General features: G+C 38.8%; 3 protein-coding genes across 3 annotated transcripts in view; all 3 read right to left on the bottom strand.

The window, feature by feature from the left end:
- The window catches only part of efl1 (elongation factor like GTPase 1), a 151,574-nt gene that overhangs the window by 27,829 nt on the left and 102,901 nt on the right, over positions 1-20,844 (bottom strand). The window lies entirely within an intron of this gene.
- Positions 347-3,283, bottom strand: LOC115580248 (uncharacterized). Its single transcript, XM_030414396.1, has 2 exons — positions 2,797-3,283; positions 347-1,947 (listed from the first exon to the last, which is right to left on the bottom strand). The coding sequence occupies exons 1-2, from the start codon at positions 3,140-3,142 to the stop codon at positions 1,412-1,414; spliced, it is 882 nt and encodes a 293-aa protein (XP_030270256.1). The 5' UTR covers positions 3,143-3,283; the 3' UTR covers positions 347-1,411.
- LOC115580247 (uncharacterized) lies at positions 8,426-15,618 on the bottom strand. The gene is made up of 4 exons (XM_030414395.1): positions 14,672-15,618; positions 14,095-14,253; positions 13,830-13,922; positions 8,426-11,339 (listed from the first exon to the last, which is right to left on the bottom strand). Exons 1-4 carry the CDS (start codon positions 15,233-15,235, stop codon positions 11,013-11,015), a joined length of 1,143 nt encoding a protein of 380 aa, XP_030270255.1. The 5' UTR covers positions 15,236-15,618; the 3' UTR covers positions 8,426-11,012.

Here is a 20,844-nt window from a genome sequence, read left to right on the forward strand (position 1 = left end):
ATGACTTTTCCATGACTTTCCCATGACTTGGCAATAATTTCCATGACAATACAAGACCTCTAAAACATCAATGTATGCATGAAATGTATGAAAACTATGTCAAAAAATTAAAATAAATAAATACCACCGTGGAAATGTCAAAAAAATGTATCTAATGACACTGGGCTTCATGCACAGCTCCATTACTTCCTGAGCTCAAGCTAGCTCCTTTCTTTATTTCCTGTCTTACATTATTAGACAAACTGATTAATCCAGGTGTGTCTGACCTCACAACAATGGTCAGACACACCTGGATTAATCAGTTTGTCTAATAATGTAAGACAGGAAATAGAGGAGCTGGCTGAAGTTCAGGAAGTAGTGGAGCTGTACATCAAGCCCATTACGGTTTTATATAAAATAAACATTTGTTTATACTAACATTGATATACCAGTTTACATAAGGTAAGGTATATGTTATTGTGTTTTGGAATAAATTCACGAGGCAGAAATGTTTTGGAGGTAACAGGGTCTGAAAAATGAATAAGCAAATGAAGGTACCCAATAATACTTTAATAATAAAACATTATCCAGTAAACGCTGGTATCACATCAGGAGGTAACAGATAAACTGTACATCAAAGTGCACAAACTTTACATCAAAGTGCACATACTTTACATCAAAGTGCACAAATGTTGCATCAAAGTGCACATGCTTTACATCAAAGTGCACAAACATTGCATCAAAGTGCACAAACATTGCATCAAAGTGCACAAACTTTACATTAAAGTGCACACACTTTACATAAAAGTGCCAAACCTTCACATCAGATATCAAAACCTTACATCATAGTGCACAAACTTTACATCAAAGTGAAAGCTTTACATCAACGTGCAAGCTATAGCCCCCTCCCACAGAAACGATCCATACACCATTCATTTTTTAATTTCTGCCAGCTTCTCATCAATTTGCTTTTCAATCTTCAGCGGAGACTCTTTCTTTTCTTTTGCAGTACGCCGGAAACTGTTGGATTTGGCGATGAATGTCAGTTTGCTTGTGGTCTCTGCTTTCTCAGCATATTCATCAGCTGACTTTTCAAGGGCACAAATATCAGCCTCAATTGTAGCCCTCTTCTTTTTCAAATCAAGGAGTTCATCATTGAGGGCCTTCGGCTTCAGATCAACAGTTTTTTTTTCTGTGACTCTTTTGTGTTCATCCAAGTAGGCATGATACTGTCGAGCACCTGCTGCTGACATGAGCAGCTCTTTTGTGATGTTAACTTTTGTCACACCCCCAACAGATCGGACATGGTCGACTATCAGTCTCTGTGCCACCAAAGAGAGTTCTTTCTGATTCTCAACAACCATTTCTTTGTTGATTGAAAATCCTCATTCTACGCTGGCCTGTCCATGAGATAGGACGAGTACAAGCTTCATCAGATCCCACACTCTGCAAAAAGATGGCTTACTCCCCACTGTCTCGTAGAGAAGGCTGTCAACTCTGTGTTGGGATCAAACTCCCTGAACGCAGTGTGACAACGAGCCATGTCACAAACGTCCCTAAACTCTCTGAGGGTATCATCACACACTGCATCATCTATATGTTTACATTCAACAAGTATGTGTAACATTCTTGTCATTTGTTTTACACATTGTTCCTTGGATTTAGCCATTCGTCTTGGGTCAAGGCACTGCATGCTTCTCACTAATGTATGCTGCAATGGAGCCTTTTTCAGCAGCTTCTCAAGGGCGATCAAAAGTCTCTTGCAGTCCAATCTCACCTTGATCGCCTGCCTCTCTGACACCTGTTTTGAGGATCTGAGTTGCTTCAGGGTGGTGTCTGCTGTAAATCCAATGTCAATTTGTGAGGCATCCTTATGTAGCCGGTTGTCCTGGAAAGGCACCGCCAGAAGTTTGAGTGTGGATGTTGCTTCATGCAGGTGCTTGTCCACCACAAATCGCCCCATGAGCCCTGCAAACAATTCCAATAAACAGAATGTTTAGTTTGAATGAATGAATAAAATATTTATTTTGATCATGTAAAATAGAGTAGTAAACAATTAAAGAAAACAATGTAAGCAAGTAGCTGCACCTTGCAGACTTTTGTTCACATGTCTGAATAGGAGTGGGCTGAAGCTAAACTCATATTCCACTCCTTCTCCATAACTCTTGACTCTTCGGTAGCAAATTATGGGCCTAAATCATAACACAGCAATATATTTTCATTTGTGTTGAACATATGCTGTGTGCTAGCTAATTGTATTGTTTGCATGTAATTATCATTTATCTCATTCTCGCTTTTAGTTATTATTAATAATAGCGTAGATGATGCCTTAAGAAAGGTAGCTTACATCTAACAATGTAATGAGCATTATGAGGGCAATTTCTGGTGTTGGTGATGGATAGGAACATTAACTGTATTTAGACACACACATTTTGGTAATGCACAATCATGCAACAAGTTGTAAGTTTTAACATCTTATGATGTTTCAACTCATAATTCTGCACTAGGCTTAATTACTGGTAGGCTCTGATCAGGACTAAAATGGAAATGGAGTGCAAAATACATAGGTTCAATTTCAAAGTGTTGTGTGTTTCTAATCATAATCAGTGTAGAGCTGTAAATGTGTAGTGGAAAGGGGTGCCAAGTAATGATAACTGATAGTGAAAACCCTGCCTTACATTAAAAAAACAACAACAAAAAAAGGCTTTTATTTTGCCGTGCGCCATGATCAATTACATGTAGCTGAAACCCTGACAATAGACTGGATGTAACAAATAAAAAGTACAGCAATTACATAACAAATATGTTTAATCTTACCTTTGATCAGTTTATTCATATCCTCGCAGAGGAAGGGCAGCATTGGTTTGTCCGTCTGATACAAGACGGTACTGCTGCTGCAAACAGCCGGCGGTGTCACAGTGGCCGTCTGGGGGGTTGTTCGGAAAAAGCTTGTGATGGCGCTAGCTTCGCGGGCAGCCACAGCAGCATGGTGCTTTGCTCCCTTCGCATGGCTAGTCAATGCCATCTCCCCCATATGAGATATATCAAAGGTCTTCCTGCATACGACACATTTGGCTTTGCCTTTGTCCTCCGTCTTCTCCAGCCATGATTTATAAATCTCTTTGTGCAGCCAAATATTGTTGAAGCAGCATTTTCCCGGCATCTTCGCGAGCTTAACTGCATGTCGTCACCGATCTGCACCTTGCTACCAGCTTGCTACGCACGACACATCACGTCACGAGTGACCTGACGAGAACAGAGGCTGATCAGATCAATGCGTGAGACTTTTCGTTATGAAATATTTATTGATCAATTTTAAAATCAACATTATACACTACTAAATGTTATCATTTCAAAAAATAAATAAATAAATAAATTCATGACTTTTCCAAAACTTTTGGGGTGAATTTATGTTTCCAAGTCTTTTCTAGGCCTGGAAAATGACATTTTCTAATTCCATGACTTTTCCAGGTCTTTTCAAAACGTACGAACCCTGTAATAGCTATGTGAGTCTGTACTGAGGGACAGCAATGCTTTGTGCTGAATGCTAACGTCAGCATGCTAACATGCTCAAACTGACTCTGCAATAATGGGGATGATGAGCAGACAAACAATTAATTGATAGTTAATTAAAAGCTATATATATTTTGTCTCTCGCATGTGAGGATTTGATGCTTTTATTTTTCATATATGAGAGTAAAATAATATCTATGGGTTTTGAATTATTGGTCATCTAAAACTTGAATTTGAATACATCACCTTAAACAAAAGACAAACACTGAATCCATTTATCAAGAAAACAATTGACAGATTAATCTCTAATGAAAATAATAATTTGCTGCAGCCCTGAGGTAACATGTTGCTAAATAGCAGTTAACAAAAACTCTATTTATTACTATTTTTAGAGAAATAAAGGTTTTGACCTGAAGATGGAAAGCTAAGGATGACTAAAGTTAGTCATTAATTCATTTTGAGAGGAACATGAATGTCTGTGGAATGGCAATCCATCCAGTATTTTCCAAACATTTTACATACAAAAAAAAGATACTGTACTTCATTACTAAATTCAAATTAACTCTTGTCCAAAGACTTGTGTGTCTGTTAGTTTTTGTCAACATCTTTTCAATTGTTGTTAAGATATCGTGCTGACAGAACAACTAGCTGTGGCCAACAAAAAATCTTCTGCAAACAGGTAAAAGTCACTATTTCCGATATTTAAGATGATTTGTCTTTTTTTCCCCCAACATTAAAGGGCTGAAAGTCATACAGAGCTAAACTAAATACATTTCACCTTTCATAATTCCTGTCCTTGCTGTGTGTCTGCCTTAAATCTATGTTGATAACCGACAAGAGTAGCTCTCAACTGCTCCATTCGAAACTGCACCCTTTTTTAACTCGCTCCTATTACCACATTTCTGAAACGAGGACCACAAAACTTGATGAGTGTGTTCTTTAAGGCCTTTCTGGCTTGATCGTGAAAACATTTTGCCGTTATCTTGTATGATTTTGAATAAATAGCACTAGTTTGACTAGATGTGAGGCTGAAATCACTCTGAAATCAGAAGTCTCAGTCACTGTTGCTACGGCCGAGCGACAACCATCCCTGTGGCAACCAAGATCAGCTGGGCCTACAGAGAGAGTGACAGGCACACAATATGGCTGTGTGTTATCTGCGTCATGGATGCTGCCTGTCTACAGTGTGTGATGTCTGTCTGCACTCCTGAATGTGATTGTATGTGCTGATGTGTGATTATATTTTGTGCTGTTTTTGTATGCTTTGATTATGTGTTGTCTCTGCATGATTGTACTGATGTTTCACTGTTTTCTCTTATCTTATCTTCATTGATTTATCTTGTCTCCTAGCTGTCTTAACGCTCTCTTTTTAATCAGTGTGCTGTAATATATTGTTTATGTTTTTTTTTTGTTTTGTTTTGTTTTTTAGGGTGGCTATTGTCATCTGGCCGGGGACTACAGCAGGATATTAGCCATGTTGGCTAAAGCTGCCCTTTTTTACTGTTGTTGATGCAGTTGATTAATTGGGATTGTCTTCGATATAATAAACTAAACTAAACTAAACACACACACACACACGCACAGACACCCACACAGACACACACAGACACACACAGACACAAACACAGACACACACAGACACAAACACAGACACACAGACACACACAGACGGACCACAAAAATTGATCACTGTGTTCTTTAAGGCCTTTCTTGCTTGATGGTGAACTAATTTTGCTGATATCATTTTGATTTTGAATCAATAGCAGTAGTTTACCGTCCCCGAACCGGCTATTAACTAGACCATCCAAGCAGCTTGTGAGTGTCAGTTAAGAATCAGCTCTCAGAGTCCATTACCAGGACCAACCCGGTTACCATCACCGTGGCAACCGAGATCAACTGGGCCAACAGAGAGAGTGACAGATTTATCAATGAGTCAGTGTAATACACACACACACACACACACACACACACAGCCATGCTTAAGCATGCACTCACGTGCACACAAAAACACAGTATATTTCCCAACATTTAAACTATATTTAACGATCATCTTTTCATTCATACCATCCAGGAACTCCATTCAAATATTTAAATATATCCAATCATCAATATATTGCGATTTATTGAATTTCTCAGTCTGATTCAGAGTATTTGACTCATTTAAATTTAAAGCACTTTTCAACAAAAATTTAAGCTCTCTCTTTCTCTCTCTCTCTCTGTGTGTCTGTATCTGTAGCCTCTCTCTATTTTTCCATGATAAAACCTTTGGCACTTAATTTCAACTTCACCTGGAGCGCATCCAGACAAATTATACCTTAAAATGTGCGTTTCGGTCACACGCTTGATATGCTCCTACTTTTCTAGAACTGAATGAGACCAGGTGAAAAGATCGAAAAAAAGATTTCAAAAGTCGACATCTCTGGCCTAGACACACCATTGGAACTAGAAAATGTAGATACAAGTCCAAATTATCAACGTAGGATTCAACTTTTGCTGTAGCTTTCATAGTTTTTTCGTCACGGGGCAAAGTGCACAGCCCACTCTCGCGATTTCCCGCGGGGAATTGTCTAGTTAAAGTTATTATTAGTGTTGCTAAAGGCATTCACACTATTGTTCTTCTGGAATTTATTATTATTCTTCTGTACGTTTTTCGGCACGCTTCTTGAGCTATTGAAACCATTCAACCAGCTTTTTAAGGACATTACTGCTTGTATTTTTCTCTTTCCAATCTTTCATACTTTTGAAAATATTCAGCTTTTTCTGCCATTTTTTTTTACCCATTCATCCTTAGAGGGATTTTTTCAACTTCAGCTATAGAAACTGTTAAACTATTAAAATGTTCAGCTTTTTGAGCTCTTTCGGCCTTGTACTTTTCAGCTTTTTAACTTTTCAACTTTTTTAGACATGTAGCTTTCCCCCCCCCAAAAATTACATTGAAGCAAATGGGAAAATCTTCAAATCCTCTGCAAAACTCATCGCCTTTGAACTTCTTCTTGTCCCTCATGCTTTGAGCTAGAGACACCATTCCAACTTTAAATGAGTCACAAGACCTTGAACTGTCGGCGATGTATTCAGTTTTTAAAAATCTTGTACGGTTTTAAAACAATAGCAGTTTTAGTTTCAAGGGGTTTTAGCCTGTCTTCTCATTTTATAATGGGTATGTATTGCGTCAGCTAGAGTTGCATGTTCCCATTCATTCTTATGGGGACATTTTCATCTTTGGCTCTTGTACTTCTCCAGCGTGTGTATCTGAAGAATGCCTGTGTAGTGCATGAGCTAGAGTGCGTGACATCATCGCTAGAGTGGAGAACAGCTGGAAAATCTGGAGAAAGAATTCTTTTCAGCTTCAGCTGGATTTGGATTTGGATCCCACATCTTTTACTTTACATAGAAATGTAGGAAATCTTGTTGGCTTGCTCCATGGTTGCTCCTGCTCCAGCGTGTGTGCAGCCATTTTAAGCTCTGTCACCCTTTAACTTTTTTACATTTTCATCCTTTTTTCACCTTTTTAAGCTTTTTCGGCCCTATTACTCTACAGCTTTTCATCCTTTTTTACCTTTTTAAGCTTTTTCAGCGCTTTTACTCTACATCTTTTCATCCTTTTTTCACCTTTTTAACCTCTTTCAACCCTCTTACTCTACAGCTTTTTTTCACCTTTTTAAGCTCTTTCAACCCTCTTACTCTACAGCTTTTTTCACATATTTAAGCTCTTTCAGCCCTCTTACTCTACAGTGTTTCAGCTTTTCAGCCCTTTTTCATCCTTTTAAAGGAGTCATCACGTGGTTTTTTACATATCCAGTCCCTCTTGGATCGCTTTGGATCAATTCTTAAAACTTATTAGAAAAAAAATAAATAAATAAAATCAAACATAGAGCTTGTTCTGACACTTTTTCATACCGCGACTTTCTCACGCGAGATTATGCGCAAGGTTTTGACCGGTCCAGATGTGCATTGTATTAATATGTAATGAGGCGCGCGTTGATTGGCCGCAGGAAGGACAGAGCCGGAATGGGGGGCGAGCCTGCATGCACACAGACTCCAAAACATAAACAGCCCCCTGTCATGGCGCACCCACTAAATGACGAACCTTACGGAATTCAGGCATTTATGTATGAGCCAGAGTCGGAAACCGAACGGGAGAGTGAAGAGGCAGAGACGGTGGAAGAGACACGTTTACAGCAGAATGTCTCTGAATGGTAAATTCTTTTTTTTCCCGTCTTACTTTTCACACTCGTGTTTTACATGTAAGACCTGAGTTTTAATGCAGGCGGTGACGATGTATGGCGTGAAAATGACAGAGAAATAAGCAGATTCGGCGTGCTCACTCTGGCTGAGGACGGCTGTGAGCCGATGCATATGCAAGTAGCCTACTGTGGTAACGTCACCACAGGAGCAGAGTCAAAATCTCGTGCTTTAGGAACGCGCACTACTGTGCGCTATTCCTGTTCGGAAAAAGAGCCAAAGCGAAAAAAATAAGCCACTTTCAAACTCCAGCTTTTCAGGCAAGTTTCAACAGAGGTCCAACACCAATATGCATGATTTATCGAGAGAAATTGCGATTTCCGGATGATGACTCCTTTAAGCTCTTTAAGCCTAAAACCTTTCAGCTTTTCTGCCTTTTCAGCTTCTGAAAAATTAAGCCTTTTCTGCAATTTCTTGACCATTCTTATAGTTTTATGCATTTTCCGGTACATTCAGCAGATTTACGAAATCACTTCAGCCTTTAGCATTCACACTGTATTTTCGCAGGAAATGCAATTTTTCTAGTTAATATTAATATCTCGATTAGTCAAGCTGTTATTACTTCTGTGACTGATATATCACTCTCCTCCCGTCTTTCTCACAGCTTCTCTTGCCCTCCCTCCCCCCTTCAGCCTACCTCCCTCCCTCCCTCCCTCCCTCCCTCCCTCCCTGCTTCAGGTTTCAGGTCAGTCTGGCAGGGTTATGCTTCAACCTGCATGGTTTTATCAACCTGCATATTAACGCACTTTTCTATAAGTCACTTTTACTTTATTGGTGTTTTATGTCCTCGAAAACTGTTTTACTTCTGACTCCACAGGCTACAGTTTTCTCCTTGTCAATAAAGTCCTGGGAGATTTTTTCTTAAATTGATAATAACTTGTACAAGGAGAAACTACAAGCAAAACAACTCAGTTGTTTGTAGTCAATGTGACTTAGGTTTAAAGTTCTAATATAAATAAAGCATGTTGGCTGTCCACACAGGATGTAACAGCGATTAAGCTGTCTGTCTGTATTATAGGCTTACTCAATAACACAGACGCTTTGTGGCTGACCCAAGGGTCATTAGGTCATTCCAAAAAAGATGTCTGTGTTTATATTTGTGTTGGTGCGGACACAGGGCTGAGATGATGTAATTGACAAACATAGACCCAAAGCCAGACAGACGGATACATGCTCAACTAATCTAACAAGCAGCAGCAGCAGCAGCAGCAGAAAGGTTAGAAGGGTCTTAACAGACGAGAAGACAGGTAATCTCAGTCACTTACCACCCCTGCCACCTATATGTTTTCACCCTCTCTCTCTCAGTAAATTCTGTTTAAAAATGAGTCAAAAACCCTATTACGTATAGCAGGCACCAATTTTCAGTAAAAGCTCTGATGATGCTATGTACACTACCTGTCCAAACAAAATTCCAAATGAAATGTTGTGAATGAAACTGTTTGCCAGTATGTTCACCATATCAAACTCATCAGGTGATATGTCAACTGTTGAGGTAAAGCATTTTACCTTGACCTGCATTGATAAAGCATAAAGCATTGGGGATGTACATTCTATCAATGGCCAATATATTAACGGCCGATAAATGAGTTAGATTAATAACTGATGCTGTTCTAACAACACACGCCAGTGAAAATATGGCTCTACCAGAAACACAATGACTACAAAGGTTAGAAAACCAAGTCAGTATAGCTGCTTTGGACCAAGAATCGGCACAATTTATCAGTCAATTACATTACTTAGCATTACATTACTCAACATGACAACCTCTGAATACTTGGCATCTGACCCAGTTCTCTGAGAGACAGAGAGAGAGAGAAAGAGATAAACTATTCAGAGTATGGAGCTGTGATGTCCCAGTCTCATGCTCACTCGAGAGCTGAGCAGCGCTGACCTCATTTTGAGCGTGACATGCTGCAGGTCAGGCTGATTGCCACTGATGTCACGAAGTGTTCAGACTGCCATCAGCCAGCCAGCATGCCAAACAATCTATAACCAGCCAATGAGCCAGACAACCAAGCTAGTCAGTTATGCAGCCAATCAGCAAGTTTATAAAGAAGTCAACCAGCGAAAAACACGTCTGACAAGACATCAAGTCGTATTACAAGCAAACAAGCCAACTACACTGTTACATTTTGCGTGGACTCCTTGAGACAAAGTGAACCCAACTTAATTCACTCAATACCCACAACATAACAATTTTAGTTCTTCCAACTCATCAATTTTAAGGTCCTCTTTAATTAATTGAACCAACTAATTTCCTTGAACTTAAGATAATTCTGCTATAACAGTTACAACACTTTAATAATTTATAAGTAAACTATAATAATACCCTAAAAACAATTAATTAAGAATACTGTGTATACTGAATTACCTGTTAGACCCCATTTACCCCCTGTCTATCTATTTCCTCTCTATCTTCAGCTCTCACTATCTAATAAAGGCAAAAACATACTCATTGATTCAGCTGCATTACAGCATTTATTTCAAAACAGTCACAGAACCAACATTGACAGATCAAGGCTGAACAATAAATATTTTATATTGCCATTACTTGTGATTCTGATTCTCCAATTTAAAATGTACATTACTCATATGTAATAAATGTACAATAATCGATACAATGACTGATCTCCATCCTTTCGTCATATTTAGTATGTATTTTAAAATAAATTGCCCATACTGTGATCTTTGTAATGTATTTTAGACTATTGTAGTAGCAATATGAATTTTATCTACTATTCAGCCTCAAGTGTTCAGTACCCAAATATCAATTTCTCATACATTCTAGTACAAAAAAACTGGCTAAATAACATATTGTAGACTGTAGAACATGATGTTTGCATATGTTGTAGAACTGGATAAGGCAAAAGCAAAATACAATTCATGCACAAGTCTCTGCATCCAACTGTCTCACAATATTAAACAGGTAAGCACCTGTTGACTACAGGACTTCCAAATATCACTGCATTTCTAATCAAAACGGAAAAACAACCCATTTTTTTTGTCCCAAACTGAACATCAGTCCTAGGATTAAACCAACACTAAAGTTTTAAAAGAAAAACATCGCTCCTTGGGTTACCATGAATATTAAGTATTTGTATGACATATGAGAACTCCATTAAAAGTTTTCCAAAAACTGAAATGTAAATAAGGTAAAACCTTTGCTAGGTTCTTTTCTGGCCACATTGTCCTGGCTTCCTTTTTTAAACACTGACCAATACATTTTTGACTGCAAAGGTTATAGAGTGCTATCTGATAGCTGTTGACTCTTCACTGCTCTAACCCAGTAGACTGTTTTTCAGACTTAGTAGTTTTGGTGGAAGGGTCTTCTTTCCCAGTCCAAGCATCACTGTTTGAATGAACTCGAGTGTATTTGCCATGCATTTTGGGTAATCCAAATGCAAAGCATATGTAAGCCCAAATAACAGACAAACTGCCTGAGGCAAGTCTCTAATATCATCGATAACAATACTTCTCTCCAGAATGATGGCAGTGGAGATGGGCTGGAGGTTCATTGAGCTTGGACCCTGGTGAGGACTATCTTCACTGACAACAGTCAGCACACCAATAGTGATGGCTTCCAGGGCCTCATCTCTTGCTGTATCCTATAAAGACAAACACACACACATTCTTCAGAATAGCAAGTTTGCTACCCATTGGATTTGCTGTTTTAATGCATTTTTTGTTAGGGCTCTTAATACGCATTCACATTGCATTGTAACACTATAGCCAAAGAACTCTGTGGCATGATTAAACTAAAGCTATGCAGGTATATACGAGTTCCATACATTTTTGAAGAGTGACACTGACTTTTCAACCTAGAATCCTGCTCCTTAGATCCAAAATAAATTCAGCACTACAAGGTTTACGTAGCCAATTTAAACATACCTCTATAATTGTGGAGGAATTTCTGCACAAAATACTTGTCATTGTACAAAAGTGTACAGACCTCACTGTATATTGTGCAGTTACAGTTTTGTCTGTATGTGTATTGGATATAGTTTCTCAATACACTGTATGAAAAGTGGGATTTTCGTCAGTATGCGGCACTGTAGATTGACGTGGAATTTCAGGTTTGCGACTGCACGCGGCAATTTGCAGGCAACAACGAAAACTGCCGTGAATTGTCGGAAATTGACGTGGGCCTTGCTTAGCAGTTGTCCCCCCATGACCCCCCTCCCCCTGATTCTAGGGGAGGCTTTAACATGTAAATGAAAATGCTGTGAGCTATACAAATGCAAATCAGGGTAGCAGGGGGAGTTTTACCCCAGGTGACCTTTTTCTAAAAGGCGTTAACTTCATTTTAAGAAAATCTCTGGTATAAATAGATGAGGCTCAGTATGGCCTAATTATAGACCCTTTCATTTTAGCTTGAATTGATTTATTTAATGAAAGTATGCTAGATTAATCACTGTGTATGTCATTAGCAATAGCCAATGTTATGTAAAAAAGATTATTTATTCTTTTTTTTTCCTCTCTCTCTCCTGGTAACAACAATATATATATATGGCCAACAAGACCACTGATAATCTCCCTCGATCTGGGGTTCCACACAAGATCTCACCCCGTGGGGTCAAAATGATCACAAGAACGGTGAGCAAAAATCCCAGAACCACACGGGGGCACCTAGTGAATGACCTGCAGAGAGCTGGGACCAAAGTAACAAAGGCTACCATCAGTAACACACTACGCCGCCAGGGACTCAAATCCTGCAGTGCCAGACGTGTCCCCCTGCTTAAGCCAGTACATGTCCAGGCCCGTCTGAAGTGTGCTAGAGAGCATTTGGATGATCCAGAAGAGGATTGGGAGAATGTCACATGGTCAGATGAAACCAAAATAGAACTTTTTGGTAAAAACTCAACTTGTCATGTTTGGAGGAGAAATAATGCTGAGTTGCATGCAAAGAACACCATACCTACTGTGAAGCATGGGGGTGGAAACATCATGCTTTGGGGCTGTTTTTCTGCAAAGGGACCAGGACGACTTTTCCGTGTAGGAAAGAATGAATGGGGCCATGTATCGTGAGATTTTGAGTGAAAACCTCCTTCCACCAGCAAGGGCGTTGAAGATGAAACGTGGTTGGGTCTTTCAGCATGACAATGATCCCAAACATACCGCCCAGGCAACGAAAGGAGTGGCTTCGTAAGAAGCATTTAAATGTCCTGGAGTAGCCTAGCCAGTCTCCAGATCTCAACCCCATAGAAAATATTTTGGAGGGAGTTGAAAGTCCGTGTTGCCCAGCGACAGCCCCAAAACATCACTGCTCTAGAGGAGATCTGCATGGAGGAATGGGCCAAATACCAGCAACAGTGTGGGAAAACCTTGTGAAGACTTACAGAAAACGTTTGACCTCTGTCATTGCCAACAAAGGGTATATAACAAAGTATTGAGATGAACTTTTGTTATTGACCAAATACTTATTTTCCACCATAATTTGTAAATAAATTCTTTAATTCATTAAAATTTATTAAAATTCAATTTTTATTTGTGATTTTCTGGATTTTTCTTTTTTCTCATTTTGTCTCTCATAGTTGAGGTATACCTATGATGAAAATTACAGGCCTCTCTCATCTTTTTAAGTGGGAGAACTTGCACAATTGGTGGCTGACTAAATACTTTTTTGCCCCACTGTGTATATATGTATATATATATATATATATATATATATATATATATATATATATATATATATTTATATATATTTATATATTTATATATTTATTTATATATATCCCTTCTTTTTTTTTTCTTACTGGGGTTTACATTTATAATGACCCAGGGTGACCAATCAAGAGTGATTTTGCTTGTTTATTAGTAGTGGTTTCATCCTATACTGAGTGAGGATATTCAAGCCAGCCCACACATTCTCTGGCAAGGCGTGGTTTCGCTGCTATTCACATGCAAATTGGAACCGTTCGCACCTCCGGGAGCTCCACAAATGTCATGGTTTGTTTCCGTCAGTATGTGGCACAGACGAACGCGACGTTCGCAGGCTGTAAATTGTTGTTAACTGCCAAAAATTAGGGAGATTTCCGGGCATTAACTTTTCATGCAGTGATAAATGCAGACCAAACAGTTTCTGTGCATGTACTTACAGGGCATGTCTTGTAGAATTCACTGGAGTCGTCACCAACTACAATGGAAATATCTTTGAGGACAACAGAGCGAAGTGCTGTCACATCTGGTGTCTAATGATACAGAGAGAGAAAAAAATCAGTTAACAGACAATCGTACAGGGCACAAGAACAAGTAAGGCAGGGAATGAAATAGGCTGGTCTGTATCATTTAATTTCGAACTTAGTATCATAAATGTAGATGACACTTATGATTACTTAAAAGTGGCAAAATGAAACTTCTTACCATCCAGCTTATGTGCTGCATCAACTTAGTGAGTTTCTGGCCAACAGTTCCCTTTTTTGTTTTAAAAAGTTCAATGAAACGTGGGGTGTACTGATCCAGAGCCTTAAAGAAGTCTCCTTCAAGACTCTTACTGGCAATTCTATTAAACTCAGCAAATACCTGAAAAAGTAGAGAGGAGAGGACGGGGAGGAGAAGAACCAGCACATTAAGTAGATATCAAATCAATTGATAACAACTGTGCAAACTAGCAACCATTATAGTTTGCAAGATAGAAAGGTGAGATACGCTTAAAGCCTGCTAAAATATACCATTTTCAAACATATCAGACTAGTGAATATACTACTTTTTAACCAATACAAAATACTGATTTGTATTATTAATTCTTGACTGTAAGAACGAGATTTCTTTAACTTGTGTATTAATGTCCCAACAAGTGTGCTGATATTTCTGGCCACACACTTGAATTTTTTGTGTTTTGGCATTATTTTATTGGATTGGGAACTTTGGGAAAGGGAAATGCAGCCTTAGAGGAAGGTCAACCTTTCAAGGACTATTCAAGACAAAAATAGTAGCTTACCTGTCTTTCCATGAACAGTGCTAGCCATTGTTCAACCATGTTCTGTACAGCAGGCTCCTGTTTTACAATCTCTCGCCTGCGTAGTGGGAATGACTTGTCCATCATTTGTGAGAGGAGAATGCCATTTTGTCTTTTTTTCTTAATTTCCTCCACAAGAACCTTTCTGGCATTTTCGAGGCTTGTTTCATCATGTCCTTTAGGTAAATTAGGCAGATAATTTGCTTCACCTCTTTTTGTCCGTTTGATATTCTTGCTTGATGATTCTCCCTCTGGGTTGCCTTTACTTCTTTTCCCTCCATTGATTGTTACATCCTCACATCCAGCTTTTCGAAGCTTTGTGCGATAGTTGGCCAACATAAACTTAAGGCTGTTCTTCAAGCCACACCATCCTGGCTGAGGACCTGGCTCAGTAAGGCATGGGTGCTTGCTAATCAGTGGTTTTGCTACACTGCTGAAGTCATCATCTTCAGGGTAAGCCTTGAAACTGTACATTGTCTGAGAAAGCTTCTCTAGTATGTCATGTTTCATATTTCGTGGTGGAGTCATACGTGTTCCATCTTTCATGAAGGCAAGATCTCCCTGTCTAAGTCTGTACTGAACATCAACTGAGAAATTGGGTATGTCAAAAATCTCTGGCCATTGTTGTCTTCTTAGCAATGGTGAGGTTCCAGCAGTTGACAGGATCTCAGTGTCTGCTGTGCTGCACTCAGTGTCTGATGTTGTGGTGGGTGATGACAGGGCTTGTAATTTGAGAGTCAAAAGTGGGATGATTTTCAGCGTAGCTCTTTCAGGCAAATCTGTTATTTCAGTCAAACTGCAGAGGGCATTATTGAAGTCTTAATCTTCATACTGCAGTTTAAAGTCATACTGCAGCAACAGTTTATCCTTCAGATGAACTTTTAATTCTTCAATGGACTGCGGTCTCTCATTTAATGTCAATTTCCTACTATCATCTTAGTCGATGACAACTCTCAGCAATATCCTTTGGTCCATTTTGACAACTCAGCCTGAGAAAAAGAGAAATTTGTGTCAGATTCCAACATTTCAGTGTTCAAGTCACTCAGCATAATATGTACCGTTTAAGTATAACAAGTTGTTTGTCTCCAACTCTGTAAAGTGAGAGAGGGAAAACATCATTCAGTTCAGACAACTGGGTGACAGCGAAGGTGGGCAAATGGCTACTACAGAGCTCATATGCTCGAAGATGCTCAATATACCATGAGGTCATAAGTCTGCAGACAAATATTATGTCGGTATTGATCACCACGATCTTTGCTATTTGTCTGAAATCTGGTAGCCCTGAGCAAGATCCAACTGAAATGACCATATCAGCACTGTACCTTAATGCCATCTATGCAAACAGAGGACGCAACAAGGACTGTGTTCTGGTTGGTATTTCTGTGATAGAGACAGTTCTGAACATTTCATGGAAAATAAGCAACCATTACAGACTTTACTTCATTCATTTCAACAGATGGCTTGAAGAAGGAGGTGGTAGCTAAATGGAATGCTATCATCTTCTGGTGTTTTTGAGCTAAAGTGAGGGGTATGTTCTTGAAGTTGTGAACGTGATGCACAACTTTTTTGAAAAACTTATGTTTGCCCTCAAAACGCCTTGTCCACACATCAGTCAATGGACCAAAAGTTTCGATTAAGTGAGGGTAGTGCTCAGTGTAGTGGTGCTTCGGTCGTAGTTTTTCATCCTTGAAAACTGTCTGAAATAAATCTCTATGTTCTGCAATCTTGCAGTCAAGAAAGTACACAGACTCTTCAGTGAAGCTTGCAGATACTGACAATTCCACTACATCTTTTAAGATCATAAGAAACCTCCAAAGTTTCATCCCCCTCAGGAATGTCACTCAGTAGTGGCAGAAGGTGAAGAAGTGTCCAATTTTCATGACCATTTCCTCCAATTGTTCGTTTGGAAGAAAAGTTCTTAGTGATAAGCTGGGGATTGTTTGTTCTGTACTGTTTAATAGCCGCATTCAGGATTTCAAGTGAGAAGTATCCCTTTGATATCAGTGCCTTCAAGCACAAGGCCAATTCAGTCAGAACAACACCCTCCAGAAGATCATGCAAAAGGTCTGGTGGATAACCACTGACAACATGAAAATGTTCCAAGCTTTCAGTAAGTGGGCTGTCTCGTTTCACACCATATTGTTGAGCCATGGTAGAATCCTGCAACGTGTCTGTCATGATTTTCTTTCATTCTTGGTTGGAATGAGCCTGTCCTCACTTCTTTACAGAATCGACACACCCAACTAACCGTGAAGCTTTCAAAGAACCCTCCCAAGGAATGGGCAGCTAAATTGTCTGCTGCGACAAGTAAGACTGTGCCTTTTATGCTGGCTCCTAACTGTTCAACATATACACCATGTTGCTCAAGAGACAAGGTCCTGAATGAGAGGGCAATGAATTTCACCATAGCTATGTTCTTTGAGATTGCCTACCTTGCAAAGCAGAGCAAGCTGAAGAGAGGAGCAATATTTAGGGTGCAGATTTCCAAGTACCCAGTAGATGGCACATAGCTTGTGTTTCTTTCTGGAGGTTCCCAAGGGTTAGCCACCTCAAAATCATCTATGTACAAGCAGAGTGCAATCCTGAACTCTTCCTCTGTCAAGAGAGAGTTTTGTCTTTAAAATGAGAATCATCCAACTGCTCAGCAATGTCTGCAGCATTTTTAGTATGGGGACATACACAACTGTCTGCTTGCTGTTTTTTAGGCCAAACTCAACAGGCATTACCACAGAGAATTCTCTTGAAATGTATGATGTTCTCTTGCTAGCAGTTGACAATGATCCCCCAGTAGAAGTGAATTTCAGGAATACATTATTTTCAGCACCTACTCTAGCTATCTCACTCACCAAAGAGTCATCAACATCTCCACAATGCTGATTTAATATTCTTTGAACTGAGGTACGTAACAATGGCTTAGACAGCAAATAATTGTGGTTAATCTGCTCTATAACCTCTTGCAGCACATTTTCAGAGATGTTAAGAATTTATGACATTTTCGGAAAAAGAGCAGCTACATTATGTTCCGACTGACCCTCCAAGTCTTCCACATCTTCGCTGAAGTCAGTATCCTCAGATTCCACATGATCAGCTTCAGGGGCACTATCCTCATGTTGAATATTAAGTGGAGGTTCCTCAAGTACATTCTCTGTCTTTGCAAATGAGTAAAAAAGTCAGGTTCAGTGCAAGGCTTCACAAAGTCACACAGCTGACAGTGGAAAACAGTTTCACTCATTTTCTCTAGGTCCTTTTGAGTGTGTCATTTTGATAAGTGGACTTTGAGTGCATTAAAAGATTTAAACGAGCACAGGCATTCCTTATGAAGGCATGGAAGTGATGAAATCCAAGTGTGGCACCCATGTTTTAAACGGTAATGCTTAAGTAAGTAGCCCCTCTTTTCAGCACAAAATGTGCAGTACTTACTGGTCCACTGCACTGGAAGTTTTTGATCTGCTTGGTAAATCTGAAAAAAAAGAAAAGAAAATATAATAGTTTTAGCATCAAGCACCACCAAAAATAGAGAGAAAAACAACATGCATGTAGTATCAGACTTAAGTGCTGGACCTATAGACTGTCCAATAAATGAAAAATGTTTTTTTTTTTTTAACAAATCTGTGCAAAAATTAGCAAAACTTTGATCAGAGACTTTCAAAGCAGGTAACAGGTAACACGGGAATGCACTTAATAAGCCTTAATGCTAACCCAAACATGTTTTTTTCTGACATTAAACTGATAAGGAGCATGTAATGCAGAGAAAATGGAACCTTCCTCTGTCAGATACAATGCATTAGTTTACTAACCACACACACACACACACACACACAAAAACGTAGCCCCTTAGTTTTAACTAATAACAGTTGTAAAATACCTATTTTGAACTGAAACCATCGATTTTCACGGAGGTAACATCCGTTTTCAAAGTCATCGGTTGAAATGTTTCCCCTTGTTGGCCAAGTTGTATTAGGATTTATCCACATTGTCACCGATAACGATTCATATCATTAAGCTAGCCTTAGCCGGCATATTCCTAGCTAACAAGCACAGAAACCTGGCGCTGGATTACAAGAACAAAACGGTCTGCACAAGGTTAAAATATGTACTTACTGAATTGGAATGTGAAGCAAAATAATCGTCGTTATTGCTGAAAATCGTGACGAGCGCCGTTAAAGCAATGTCCGGTCCGGTTGCACTTGGGCTTGCTCTGGCAGGTTGAACAAAGAAACCTTAAGCGGCAAGTACAGAGGATTGATCTGCGCATGTGCACAAGTTGAAAACAAGTAAGTGGATGAAGTATTCAGATCTTTAGTAAAAAAGTACTAAAGCCACTCTGTGAAACTACTCTAACAGTACAAGCAAAGGTACTGATCTTAGTTAAGTAAAAGCATATAATAAGAGAAATGTTCTTAAAGTATAGAAAGTACAAGTAGCCTGTGGTCCTTGTGACTGTTATTATATCATTTACTTTTTACTACTCGTGCATCTATGTGAAAGCAGGATTTTACCACTGTAATCAGTAGTGGAGGAGCTAATATTGTGTGTGCAAAAATCTTAATTTCAAAAGTAACTAGTTATAACTAAAGCTGTAGAAGTGGAGAGTAGCATGAAAAGAAAAACACCCAAGAACTTAAAGTACAGTACTTGAGTAAATGTACTAAGTTATATTCCAGCACAGAAAAAAAAAAAAAAAACATATTTTTTCTAAATGAATGCAACTCAAGTACATTGAGTTGGTGAGATTTTTGAACCCTAAATTACAAGTAACTTAAGTAAAATGAGTGTTAATAACAAGTTGATAAAAACTGAGTTTGGCCCATTAATAATTTTTTATTAAATACCATGTCTGTATTTACAGTGTAACCAAGCAGCAATTCAAAGTCATTCATCTAACCACTCAGGAAGTCACTCTGTGATCTATGCAGCCGGCAAGCCGGCCAACCCCTGTCCTCCTTTGACGTCTCTGTCCAGAGCTGTCTGGCCTGGCTCTAAGCATAGCCCCCGCATTACACACGGCCTCCTTTCTTCAGGTGGAAGCTCACAAATACAGTGCAACAGGCAGAGTGGAATTCTCAACCATTTAACCAACACAGACATGACAGCCATGGGCTTACTCCCAAATCACGCCTTAGACTGCAAAAAGAACCAATTCCTTAAAATAAAGACTGTTTATCCAATCATGTATATACAGTATATACATATACATATATACAGTATATATAGAAGTATATAGAATAAATATAACAGTATAATATAATATAGACAGATAAAGAATAATATACAGTATAGATAGAATAGATAGAGATAGAATAGATACGAATAGATATATATATATCCAGTATAATTAGATATAGATACAGTATATACAGATATACAGATAGAGAAGGAGAGATATAGAGACAGGAGATAAGAGATGAGAGAAGAAGTAGAATAGAAAGGAAAGATGAGATAAGAGAGAATAGGACAGAAGTGATAATAGACAGATAGATAGAATAGAGAGATATAAGAGAGAGAGAGAGATAGAAAGAAGACAGTAGAGAGAGAGAGAATATATAGAGAGACAGAGGAGAGAAAAGAGAGAAGAGAGAGAGGAGAGAGAGAGAGAGAGAGAGAGAGAGAGAAGACAGAGAGAGAGGACAGTGAGAGAGAGGAGCGAAGATAGACAGGAGAGAAGAGAGAGACAGGAGAGATATAGAACAGAGAGAGTAGAGAGAGAGAGAGAGAGAGAGAGGGACGGAGAGAGAGATATAGATAGAGAGAGAATAATAGAGAGATAGAAGAACAATAAAGAATAGATATATATATATATATTATAGTATATATACTATATAGATATACTATATATACTATATATAGACATAGTATATACTATATATACAGATATATAGATATATATATATATATATATAGATATATACATAAATTACAGATATATACATAATAATACAGTATATATAATATATATATATAAGAGAGCGAGAGAGAGAGAGTAGAGAGAGAGAGAGAGAGACAATAGAGAAAGGAAGAGAGAGAGAGAGAGAGAGAGAGAGAGAAAGAGATGAGAACAGAGAGAGGGAGAGAGAGATAGAGAGAGAGAGAGAGATAAAGAGAGGAGGAAGGAGAGAGAGATAAGAGAGGAAGAGGAGAGATAGAGAGGAGAGAGA

The sequence above is a fragment of the Sparus aurata genome, chromosome 4, assembly GCF_900880675.1.
Source record: "Sparus aurata chromosome 4, fSpaAur1.1, whole genome shotgun sequence".
NCBI classification, from domain to species: Eukaryota; Metazoa; Chordata; class Actinopteri; order Spariformes; family Sparidae; genus Sparus; species Sparus aurata.